The sequence below is a fragment of the Amblyraja radiata genome, chromosome 3 (genome assembly GCF_010909765.2).
Source record: "Amblyraja radiata isolate CabotCenter1 chromosome 3, sAmbRad1.1.pri, whole genome shotgun sequence".
NCBI classification, from domain to species: domain Eukaryota; kingdom Metazoa; phylum Chordata; class Chondrichthyes; order Rajiformes; family Rajidae; genus Amblyraja; species Amblyraja radiata.
Window position 1 is genome coordinate 77,870,280 of NC_045958.1, and position 12,590 is coordinate 77,882,869.

Here is a 12,590-nt window from a genome sequence, read left to right on the forward strand (position 1 = left end):
CTTTCATGAAGATAACTCAGAGAAATTGTAATGCACCAAACAGGAAGTGCTGAAAATAGCTGTCAGTTTCAGCATGAAGTTACACAAGAGCCCTGGCAACAATCCATGAACCTGGTGAAGTTTTGTACCTTTAAAGCGGCTTTTTCACGGGGCGACTTGACGCAAGAGTTAACCAGAGTTTAACATCGTGGGAACCTCGTGCGATAACAGTACGGCATTCGTGGACCACCGTGGACCACCGTGGCGCTAACGGCAGGTAATCGTGTAACTTGGTGACTCGGGAGAAAATTCAAGCAAGTTTGAATTTCTCCAAGAGTGACTTGTACACTTGTGGTTGAGCATTGCAACATTATATGAACGTAGTGGCCAGTGCGATATCCGTGCGATATTCGTAATAACTCTTGCAGTTACCGTGGGAACTCCTGCGAACGGTGAACCCGGAAGCTGGACAGAGGGGACAGAAGGTGAGTAAAAATTGTCTTCTGTGGGATTGAATTTAAAAAATAAAGATTTGCATCCGCATATGGACATCAACTTATTCATGAGTTATGTTAATGAGATTCAAGAAAATAACTATAATCTTTAAAAGGGACTTTAAAAGGGACTTTACTGAAAGGTCCCGCATTTTTATGGTCCGTGAGAAATTTTTCACATGTGCTTCTTTGAGAGATACAGCTCGGAGTCCTCGCCGACTAGCGATCGATGCCTTTCCGAAGCAGGGTCCGGAACGCTACCAATCAATGTTCTCCAGAGACCCGTGTAAGGAGTGAACTGCACATGCTGGTTTAAACCGAAGACAGACACAAAAAGCTGGAGTAACTCAGCGAGTCAAGCAGCATCTCTGGAGAAAAATAGCTGATGTTTCGGGACGAGACACATCTTCAGACTCAATTCCGATTAGGATGTCTGAAGAAGGGTTCCGATTCGAATCGCCACCTATTCTTTTTCTCCAGAGATGCTGCCTGACCCGCTGACTTACTCCAGCTTTTTATGTTTTTCTTCCCAGATCTGACTTACCTGCTGAGTTACACCAACATTTTGTGTCTTTTTGTGCGTATTAACCAGCATTTGCAGTTCCTTTAGACATTACCTAACTTCAGATTTTAGAGATATAGCGCGGAAACAGGCCCTTCGGCCCACCGAGTCCGCGCCGACCACCTATCCGGCTAGAGAACGGTTCTACCTTCCATTCGTTTGGGCACTGACCCGACCTACCAACCTACCTCAATGCGGACATTGGACTTTTTCCCCCTGGAACTGTCCTGAAAACATATATTCTGAACTCTGGTATTTTCCTCTTCGCTCTACCTGGTGTTCTTGTGCATGTGTTGGAAGGAACAGCAGATGCCGGTTTAAAGAGAATGCTGGAGTAACTCGACGGTTCAAAATGCTGGAGTAACTCAACGGGACATGCAGCATCTCTAAAGAGAAGGAACGGGTGACGTTTCGGGTCGAGGCCCTTCTTCAGACTGTACATGGCTTGGTTATATTCATGTATAGCATTATCTGATATGATTGTATAGCACGCAAACAAAAGTTTATTCCCTGCATAGAAGCATACAGCATAGAAACAGGCCCTTCGACCCAACTTGCCCACACCGACCAATATGTCCCATCTACACTAGTCCCACTTGCCCGCGTTTGGCCCATAACCATCTAAACCTATCCTATCCATGCTTCAGTCTAATGCGTCTTAAACATTGCGACAGTACCTGCCTCAACTACCTTAACGGATAGCTCATTCCATACACCCACCACCCTTTGCGTAAAATAGTTACCCCTTAGGCTCTCATTAAATAATTCCCCCCGAACCTAAACCTGTATCTGCTGGTTCTCGATATGAGACAATAATAACAAACCAAAGCGAGTTAGGACATCAACGGGGAGATCCTGGATAAACCCAAGGTAGACACAAAATGGAGGAACTCAGCGCAACAGGCAGCATCTCTGGGGAGAAGGAATGGGTGACATTTCGGGTCGAGACCCTTCTGATATGCTGCTTGTCCCGCTGAGCTACATGTTGTGTCTATCTTCGTTTTAATCCAGCATCTGCAGTTCCTTCCTGGCCGAACCCGATTGAAAGATGAGAGGCTGGGCGATAGAGCACTGGGTGTGACAAGGATCAGGCTTCAGTAAGCAAAGTAAAGAGAGGTGGCAACGTTATGGAAATGAAGCGGGTAATCCGAGTGATGGCGAGACGGTATCCTCTAATGTGTCGGAAAGAACTGTAGATGTTGGTTTGCGCCGATGATAGACACAGTAATACTGGAGACAGACATAAAATACTGGACGGGCAGCATCTGGATAAAAGGAATGGGTGACGTTTCGGGACGAGACTCTGAAGAAGGGTAGCGAACCGAAACGTCACACATTCCTTCTCTCCAGAGATGCTGCCCGTCCCGCCGTGTTACTCCAGCATTTTGTGTCTATCTTCCGTATGCTCTGTGATGGTCATCTCGGAGTCAAGTGGCAACTCTGGTCTGTAGACACGAGGAACTGCAGATGCAGGAATCACGAGCAAAACACAGAGCGTTGAACGAGCCTGACCCTTTGAGTTCCTCCATCACTTTGTGTTGAAGTCAGGTCTGGACATTGCTTGGCTCAGTCTCAGGCGCCGGCTAACTAGGAAGGTCGAGTCAAAGTCCAGCACTAACACTCAAGAAATAACGTTTGCGGCCTGATGTTCCCAATATTTAATTGAAATCATTAATAAAGTAAATAAATAGATACCGGTCTAATCAGTATCTACGGGATTGGACAGGCTAGATGCAGGAAGAATGTTTCCGATGTTGGGGGAGTCCAGAACCAGGGTCCCAGTTTTACAGTCTACCGTGGGAACTCTTTAACTCAGTAAAGTAAAGTAGCCTTTATTGTCATATCAGCACACAGGCAGCAGTTGATTGTTGCTCTATTCAGTTTCCCAGGGGGTCGGGACGGGACTGGAGTTGGGAGGGAAAGGTGGGGGAGTCGAGGGAGAGGAGGGGGAGACAGATAGGGGTGTCTTCATTTACTGGCGGCGGGTGTGTCACTGAAACAGGCAGGTGAGATTTCACATCCACCTTGTGTGTGCCTCTCTCTCTCTCTCCCTCCCTCCCTCTTACACAGGCTGAGAGACTCTGCCTCTGTGAGTGTACGTCTCTTTCTCCCCCTCTCCCACACACAGTAAGATCGAGGTACTGTGCTCAGTCCATCTGTGTCTCCCACATACACAGTAAAACATGTCTCCAAATGAGCCAATTCAACCAAGGGAGGATATTTATAGTGTGTGAAAAAAAGTGACATCATTTGTGCCACGTGATGATTTGACAACACTTCACAATGTTCATTCAAGATTTAACGGGAAAGCTCGGGAGACGGACAAGTCACTCGCACAAATAACAGAAATGCCGAGTACCGTGGGAACTCTTTATTATATCGTGTGATATTGTGCTAGACCACGACCACTTCACTCTGGTTACATCTTGCGTCAAGTCGCCCCGTGAAAAAGCCGCATAACAGTGCCAGTGACTCACTCATAACACCAATAAAAGTAATCTGCTGCAATTTCTAGATCAGTATCTTTCAGGGGTGCAAATAAATTCTGACCAGCAAGCTGTGCATCAATCTACCATCATTCTTAATATAATTCTTCCTAGTTTTAAGTCGTTTCAAAATGCCTCTACCAATGTACTGCTCTGGAGCATCAGCCCTACACAACAATCCAAATGCATTAACGGGAACATCTCTCCACCTCTGACCAGCGGCAAACTTGCTACAATTCTAGTGTTTTCATTAAGGAGTTGCGGTGAAACTAACCTGAAGGATAGACAGGAAGTTATAAAAACCTATCAACTTCTGGCAAGGCTCAAGTGAGAGATGGAAATACTTACCCAGCACTATGGAAACAGTCTTCAACAGGCTCATCATGGTGTCACGGTTTCTGCGGGGTCCCGAACTGTGGCGTGACATCCTCATAGTCCTCTGACGCACGTAGACAAAGATGTGGGCATAGAGGATCACCATGACGACAAAGGTGACCAGGTTGAAAATGGCCCAGAAGACCAGGTAGGAGCTGCTGTACAGGGGGGCCATGGTGGAGCAGATAGTGATGGCACAGATGCAATTCCAGCCCACACTGGGGATGGCACCCATGACGATGGCCATGGTCCAGATCACCATGATCACCACCACCACCCTCCGGTTGCTCATCCTGGTGTGGAGCTGCATCCGGAAGACGGTGATGTGCCTCTCGATGGCGATGGCCAGCAGGTTGGCCACAGAGGCGGTGAGGCTGGTGTCAATGAGGCCCTGGCGGAGCAGCCACGTGCTGACCGTCAACCGACGGGTGTTGGGCCCCGTGTTGAACATGAGGTAAAAATATGCCAGGCCGGCAAAGAAGTCCGCAGCCGCCAAGTTGGCCATCAGGTAATAAATAGGGAAGTGGAAGCGACGGTTGACGTAGATGGCGATCATCACTAGCATGTTGGCAAGCATGATGAAGATGCAGACCGTGATGCCCAGACCCATGACCAGCTTGCTCACTGCATTCCATTCCGTCGCCAGGTGCTTCTTACTGTTGTTGTAAAAGAATGCAATGGTTTCATTGTAGTAGCACTGTTCTTCCATCTTGGCAACCTAGGAGAGAAATTTTAAGAGTTTATTGCCAGTCAGAAAATGTATTCAAATCATTACCGTGCTTGCGACATACGACCTTTGTTTTACGAAAAAAACGTTTTATTTTCAATTCCCTTTATTTTTGTTGGACTATTATGGCATTGAGTCTGTACAGTGGACACAGAGGCGCTCAATACCAGTGCCACCCAGCAAAACCGCATCCTCCATTCTCCTGGCTGTGTAGCAATAGGTGGGTCACATCTTGGTGCAAAGGGATATCTCCCTATTTATATAATTCACGCACAAGAAACTGCAACAGGACGAGATCACATGGCCCCTCTGGCTCACCGCACCATTCATTAAAATAACAACTGATTCCCCACCAACAATTACACATTCCAGCCCAGTTCCCACAACCCGCGCTTCCCTTTGTAACAAACACATCAGCCTTGACCCTGAATGCAACTTAAAATTGCATATGATGAAACAGACTGTGCTGGAAAAACTCAGCAAATCAGGCAGCATCTGGAGAAAGTGAAATGGAATCAACTTTTCAGGTCAAAGACCCTTTGTGAAAATGTTATCTTGTTTCGTTGTCCACTAATATCAGTTTCCATTTTAGGCTTGAATGGCAACATGCCCATAAGCATAAAGATCCCAAAGGGCAGCACATTGGCGCAGCTGTAAGAGCTATTGCCCCACAGTGCCAGACATCCAGGTTCAATCCTGATGCCGGTGATCTCTTGCCACCTGCGTGTTCACCCTGTGACCATGTGGGTCTCCTGGTGTTCTGGTTTCTTCCCACATCCCAAAGACGAGCAGGTTTATCGGTTAATTGGCCTTTGAAAATTGTTTCTAGTGTAGGAAGTGAATGAGAAAGTGGGATAACATAGAGCTAGATGATTGACGGCCGGCGGGCCTAAGGGCTTGTTCCACTGCTGTATCTCAAAACTAAACATTCATGGCCCAAGTAGAAAAAAAGTCTCAGTCCTAACCGACTCAAATTTATGATCGAGGAAGAAACAGATCAGCAATGAAGAGGGGTGGTTAGGGGAAAACCTGTAACAGAACAAGAGAAAGAGACCAAATTCAAAGGGGAACAAAAAACTGGTACTATTAAAACCTCCAACAAGTGATTGCATGGTTAAAAGCGATCCTATTTGATTTTAAGGGATTATTTGGCATTCCAATTTTTTATTAAATCATTCAAAGAGCACTCACGCTAATTCTCTGCTCTTAACTATTGCTGGCAATCTTGGAGCATTTAATGTGAAAACTAACGATTTCTTAAAAGTTACAGAATGCCAAGAACAATATGATATTTGCATGCAAATGTCAGCTGATTAAATTTCAACGTCTCTTCAGTCCCAAAGGAGCTGGGCAATAATGATAGGGGAAGCAATACTTTCCCTGGAAAGAAGTTTGGTCCTTGCTGTCCCTGAAGTTCAAGGGGAGAATAAATCCCATTGAGATTCTCACACAAATGGCACAAGGGAGCATCTGCTACAGAATGCAAAACAATAAGGTTATCTTCCTCCAGTGCAACATTGATCAAAACAAATATATTTCAAGTTCAATCATCAAACATTTGGCAACTGTCGATGACTTAAATTGAACAATAATGTAGCACAGATTGAATTATTTCTTCTGCTTGTTGTGACCCAGTTCCAGTAACTTAGTGTGAAAGGGTCTCAACCCAAAACGTCACCTATTCATTTTCTCCAGAGATGCTGTCTGACCCAGAGTTACTCCAGCTTTTATGTCTATCCAGTAACTTTGATCCACTCATCTTATGAAGAAAGATTGGATAGACTCGGCTTATACTCGCTAGAATTTAGAAGATCGAGGGGGGATCTTATAGAAACATACAAAATTCTGAAGGGGTTGGACAGACTAGATGCAGGAAGATTGTTCCCGATGTTGGGGAAGTCCAGAACAAGGGGTCACAGTTTAAGGATAAGGGGGAAATCTTTTAAGACCAAGATGAGAAAAACATTTTTCACACATTTCAACCATAGTGGCATCAGCAGTGCTTGCATTTTGAATTTAATCTGGCCTATACTAGTTTCAGCACCTTCATTTTAAATCTGCCATCCATATCCTCAACTTTGCCCATGGCCTCACTCCTCCCCATAACTACAACCACCTCAAACCCACACTTCAGGCCCCTCCAAGATTTCCTTTAACTCCCTCTCTTTGACCAAATTTCTAATCACCTGTCCCAAAATCTCTCAATGGTGCTCGGTATCCAATTTTGTTCAGTAAGTTCATACGAGGCCTGTTGGGTTGCTATTAAAAAGGCATCATATAAATTGATTGTTGGCAAAAACAGCTGTTAATAAGGTACATTTTTGTGATGCAAGTGCTACAAAATTGCAAACTAACATGTGGTAAACTTAGAGAAAATACCGGGTTTCTAGAAAGAGAATAAATATTGTTCAAATATCTCTCTGCAAACAGCACTTTTAGATAAAAGTGCATCAAATTTAGTAACTATAAAGTCCCTTTGTTGCAGCTAATCTGACCAGTCAAATCTAAAAATAATCCACTTCTCACTTAGTCACTTCTCCTTTGACCACAGCCTTTTGAAATCCAACGTTGTCTGAAAATATGCAACAGTTGTGGTAACTTTGCACATGGGGCAAGAACTTAATGATCACAAAAGATCAGACAGTTAGAAGGGTCCAGACCCGAAACGTCACCCATCCTTTTTCTCCAGAGATGCTGCCTGGCCTGCTGAATCATTCCAGAATTCTGTCTAGCTACAGATAAACCCAACCTCATTTCAAGAATTGAGTTAATTAATGTTTTATATTATTCCCAGTAATGCTTCAACATTATTAATTCAGCTGTTGGGGAAATTTTTTTCCATATTTGATAATGATTAATTAAATGCTGCATGCAAATTAATGCACAAGCAGAGATAATTGTTGGCATAACAACCTGTGAGCATTCTTGCCTTAACTCTAGACCATAAATGACTAGTTTGCGTCAGTGATGGACGCCTATGTTCCTGGTGTGGAATCTCTAGACAGCCTTCTCTTCCCGACTCTGAACAAAGACACGCATGACTCCAAAGCCGAACAAGTTTGTTGGTTAATTGGCTTCCGTAAAAATTCTAAATTGTCCCTGGTGTGTAGGATAGTGCCAGTGTACGGGGAACGCTAGTCAGTGCGCCAAAGGGCCTGCCTCCACTCTGCATCTCTAATCTAAATCAGACTAAAGACTCAGAGACAATGTGATGAGGTATACTGAACAAAACTCCACAAGACCTGTAAAGATGATGTGAAGGTTAGAATGCCAGGCTATGCGGTTTCAAGGAAATATGAACAGCAATGTAGGGTTGATTGTATCCACAACTCATCAGCAAATGAAGCAGTCCCCAGGCATCAAGGCTGAGACAACATTCAGGTATTGGACAATAGGTGGCAAGTAATATTTACATCACAGCAGGATGGGGCCATCACCATTATGGGAGATCAAACCACCATAGAAACATAGAAACATAGAAATTAGGTGCAGGAGTAGGCCATTCGGCCCTTCGAGCCTGCACCGCCATTCAATATGATCATGGCTGATCATCCAACTCAGTATCCCGTACCTGCCTTCTCTCCATACCCTCTGATCCCCTTAGCCACAAGGGCCACATCTAACTCCCTCTTAAATATAGCCAATGAACTGGCCTCGACTACCCTCTGTGGCAGAGAGTTCCAGAGATTCACCACTCTCTGTGTGAAAAAAGTTCTTCTCATCTCGGTTTTAAAGGATTTCCCCCTTATCCTTAAGCTGTGACCCCTTGTCCTGGACTTCCCCAACATCGGGAGCAATCTTCCTGCATCTAGCCTGTCCAACCCCTTAAGAATTTTATAAGTTTCTATAAGATCCCCTCTCAATCTCCTAAATTCTAGAGAGTATAAACCAAGTCTATCCAGTCTTTCTTCATAAGACAGTCCTGACATCCCAGGAATCAGTCTGGTGAACCTTCTCTGCACTCCCTCTAGGGCAATAATGTCCTTCCTCAGATTTGGAGACCAAAACTGTACGCAATACTCCAGGTGTGGTCTCACCAAGACCCTGTACAACTGCAGTAGAACCTCCCTGCTCCTATACTCAAATCCTTTTGCTATGAAAGCTAACATACCATTCGCTTTCTTCACTGCCTGCTGCACCTGCATGCCTACTTTCAATGACTGGTGTACCATGACACCCAGGTCTCGCTGCATCTCCCCTTTTCCTAGTCGGCCACCATTTAGATAATAGTCTGCTTTCCTGTTTTTGCCACCAAAATGGATAACCTCACATTTATCCACATTATACTGCATCTGCCAAACATTTGCCCACTCACCCAGCCTATCCAAGTCACCTTGCAGTCTCCTAGCATCCTCCTCACAGCTAACACTGCCCCCCAGCTTAGTGTCATCCGCAAACTTGGAGATATTGCCTTCAATTCCCTCATCCAGATCATAAATATATATTGTAAATAGCTGGGGTCCCAGCACTGAGCCTTGCGGTACCCCACTAGTCACTGCCTGCCATTGTGAAAAGGACTCGTTTACTCCTATTTGCTTCCTGTTTGCCAGCCAGTTCTCTATCCACATCAATACTGAACCCCCAATGCCGTGTGCTTTAAGTTTGTATACTAATCTCTTATGTGGGACCTTGTCGAAAGCCTTCTGGAAGTCCAGATACACCACATCCACTGGTTCTCCCCTATCCACGCTACTAGTTACATCCTCGAAAAATTCTATAAGATTCATCAGACATGATTTACCTTTTGTAAATCCATGCTGACTTTGTCCAATGATTTCACCACTTTCCAAATGTGCTGCTATCCCATCTTTAATAACTGACTCTAGTAGTTTCCCCACTACTGATGTTAGACTAACTGGTCTGTAATTCCGTTTTCTCTCTCCCTCCCTTCTTAAAAAGTGGGGTTACGTTTGCTACCCGCCAATCCTCAGGAACTACTCCAGAATCTAAAGAGTTTTGAAAGATTATTACTAATGCATCCACTATTTCTGGAGCTACTTCCTTAAGTACTCTGGGATGCAGCCTATCTGGCCCTGGGGATTTATCGGCCTTTAATCCATTCAATTTACCCAACACCACTTCCCGGCTAACCTGGATTTCACTCAATTCCTCCAACTCCTTTGACCCGCGGTCCCCTGCTATTTCCGGCAGATTATTTATGTCTTCCTTAGTGAAGACGGAACCAAAGTAGTTATTCAATTGGTCCGCCATATCCTTGTTCCCCATGATCAACTCACCTGTTTCTGACTGCAAGGGACCTACATTTGTTTTAACTAATCTCTTTCTTTTCACATATCTATAAAAACTTTTGCAGTCAGTTTTTATGTTCCCTGCCAGTTTTCTTTCATAATCTATTTTTCCTTTCCTAATTAAGCCCTTTGTCCTCCTCTGTTGGTCTCTGAATTTCTCCCAGTCCTCCGGTATGCTGCTTTTTCTGGCTAATTTGTACGCATCATCCTTCGCTTTGATACTATCCCTGATTTCCCTTGTTATCCACGGATGTACTACCTTCCCTGATTTATTCTTTTGCCAAACTGGGATGAACAATTTTTGTAGTTCATCCATGCAGTCTTTAAATGTCTTCCATTGCATATCCGCCGTCAACCCTTTTAGAATTAATTGCCAGTCAATCTTGGCCAATTCACGTCTCATACCCTCAAAGTTATCTTTCTTTAAGTTCAGAACCATTGTTTCTGAATTAACAATGTCACTCTCCATCCTAATGAAGAACTCAACCATATTATGGTCACTCTTGCCCAAGGGGGCACGTACAACAAGACTGCTAACTAACCCTTCCTCATTACTCAATACCCAGTCTAAAATAGCCTGCTCTCTCGTTGGTTCCTCTACATGTTGATTTAGATAACTATCCCACATACATTCCAAGAAATCCTCTTCCTCAGCACCCTGCCAATTTGATTCACCCAATCTATATGTAGATTGAAGTCACCCATTATAACGGTTTTGCCTTTGTCGCACGCATTTCTAATTTCCTGTTTGATACCATCTCCAACTTCACTACTGCTGTTAGGTGGCCTGTACACAACACCCACCAGCGTTTTCTGCCCCTTAGTGTTTCGCAGCTCTACCCATACCGATTCCATATCCTCCAAACTAATGTCCTTCCTTTCCTTTGCGTTAATCTCCTCTCTAATCAGCAATGCTACCCCACCTCCTTTTCCTTTCTCTCTATCCCTCCTGAATATTGAATATCCCTGCATGTTCAGCTCCCAGCCTTGGACACCCTGGAGCCATGTCTCCGTGATCCCAACTATATCATAGTCATTAATAGCTATCTGCACATTCAACTCATCCACCTTATTACGAATGCTCCTTGCATTGAGACACAAAGCCTTCAGGCTTGTTTTTACAACACTCTTACCCCTTATCCAATTATGTTGAAAAGTGGCCCTTTTTGATTTTTGCCCTGGTTTTGTCTGCCTGCCACTTTTACTTTTCACCTTGCTACCTATTGCTTCTACCCTCATTTTACACCCCTCTGTCTCTACGCTCACACATTTAAGAAACCCTTTCCCTTTAACTCCATCCTCCACTATCCCATTCGACACCCCACCCCCCTTATTCAGTTTAAAACCACCCGTGTAGCAGTGGCAAACCTGCCTGCCAGAATGCTGGTCCCACACCTGTTAAGATGCAATCCGTCCCTTTTGTACAGTTCCCCCTTACCCCAAAACAGATCCCAGTGATCTAAGAATCTAAATCCCTGCCCCGTGCACCAGTTCCTCAGCCACACGTTCAGGTCCCATATCTCCCTGTTCCTGCTCTCGCCAGCACAAGGAACTGGAAGCAAACCGGAGATAACAACCCTGGAGGTCCTGCTTTTCAGCATTTTTCCGAGCTCCCTAAAGTCACGCTGCAGAATATTCATCCCCTTCTTTCCGACATCGTTTGTGCCAACATGCACTACCACTTCCGGATGTTCACCTTCGCCCTTGAGGATTTTCTGCACTTTGTCCGTGACATCCTGGATCCTGGCACCAGGAAGGCAGCACACCATCCTCGCATCCCGTCTGTTGCCGCAGAAACCCCTGTCCGTACCTCTCACAATGGAGTCTCCCACTACAATGGCATTGCCTGCCTTAGGCCTTTTTGGTTATGGCTCAACAGCCCTATTCGCATCGCAAGCCAGTCCGCCGCCCAGTGTAAACACCTCTTCTGTCCCTTGATATTACCCTGACCAGGTTCCCCACTATCAATATTGCAGGGTCACTATTGATCAATAATTAAACAGCAACATAAATACCATATCTACAAGAGAGTTATGCCCCTGTCCCACTGAGGAAACCTGAATGGAAACCTCTGGAGACTTTGCGCCCCACCCAAGGTTTCCGTGCGGTTCCCGGAGGTTGCCAGAGGTTGCAGGTAGTGGAAGCAGGTAGGGAGACTGACAAAAACCTCCGGGAACCGCACGGAAACCTTGGGTGGGGCGCAAAGTCTCCAGAGGTTTCTGTTCAGGTTTCCTAAGTGGGACAGGGGCATTAGATATTGGTCTAAATGTATCACAGTGAGTGATACACCCAAGCCGTCCCACCATCAACAAAGTACAAGTTGGAAGCACAATGGAATACTCTGCCGCTTCCATGAGAACAGCTCCAACAGCTCTCGAGAAGCCTAATGCCATCAGAACGCAGCAGAGTACACGAATTGCACTCCATCAACAACCCTAAACAGTCATCTCCTCCACTACTGATCTACAGTGACTACATTGTGCACCATCTACAAAATGTACTGCAGTTACATGCACATTATACTTCAAGAGCCAAGAGTGTTTTACTGTCATCTGCCCCAAAACAGGACAATGAAATTCTTACATGCAGCAGTACAACAGGGTCATAAACAAGGTACTCAATAGATGATAAAAAATAAACAACAGCACCTAAACCCTCTATCTCTACCATGAAGAACAAGTGCAGTAGGTGCATGGAGGGGCCAGGTTTGCAGGCTCC

At 45.0% G+C, this 12,590-nt stretch overlaps 1 protein-coding gene across 6 annotated transcripts in view; it reads right to left on the reverse strand.

The window, feature by feature from the left end:
• lpar1 (lysophosphatidic acid receptor 1) overlaps positions 1 to 12,590 on the reverse strand; it is an 86,677-nt gene that overhangs the window by 41,885 nt on the left and 32,202 nt on the right. For all 6 annotated transcript variants that reach the window (XM_033018163.1, XM_033018166.1, XM_033018164.1 and 3 more), the window contains exon 3: positions 3,870 to 4,614. In XM_033018163.1, the coding sequence (XP_032874054.1) occupies positions 3,870 to 4,605 (736 nt within the window). In that variant the 5' untranslated portion in view covers positions 4,606 to 4,614. The remainder of the gene's footprint in view (positions 1 to 3,869; positions 4,615 to 12,590) is intronic.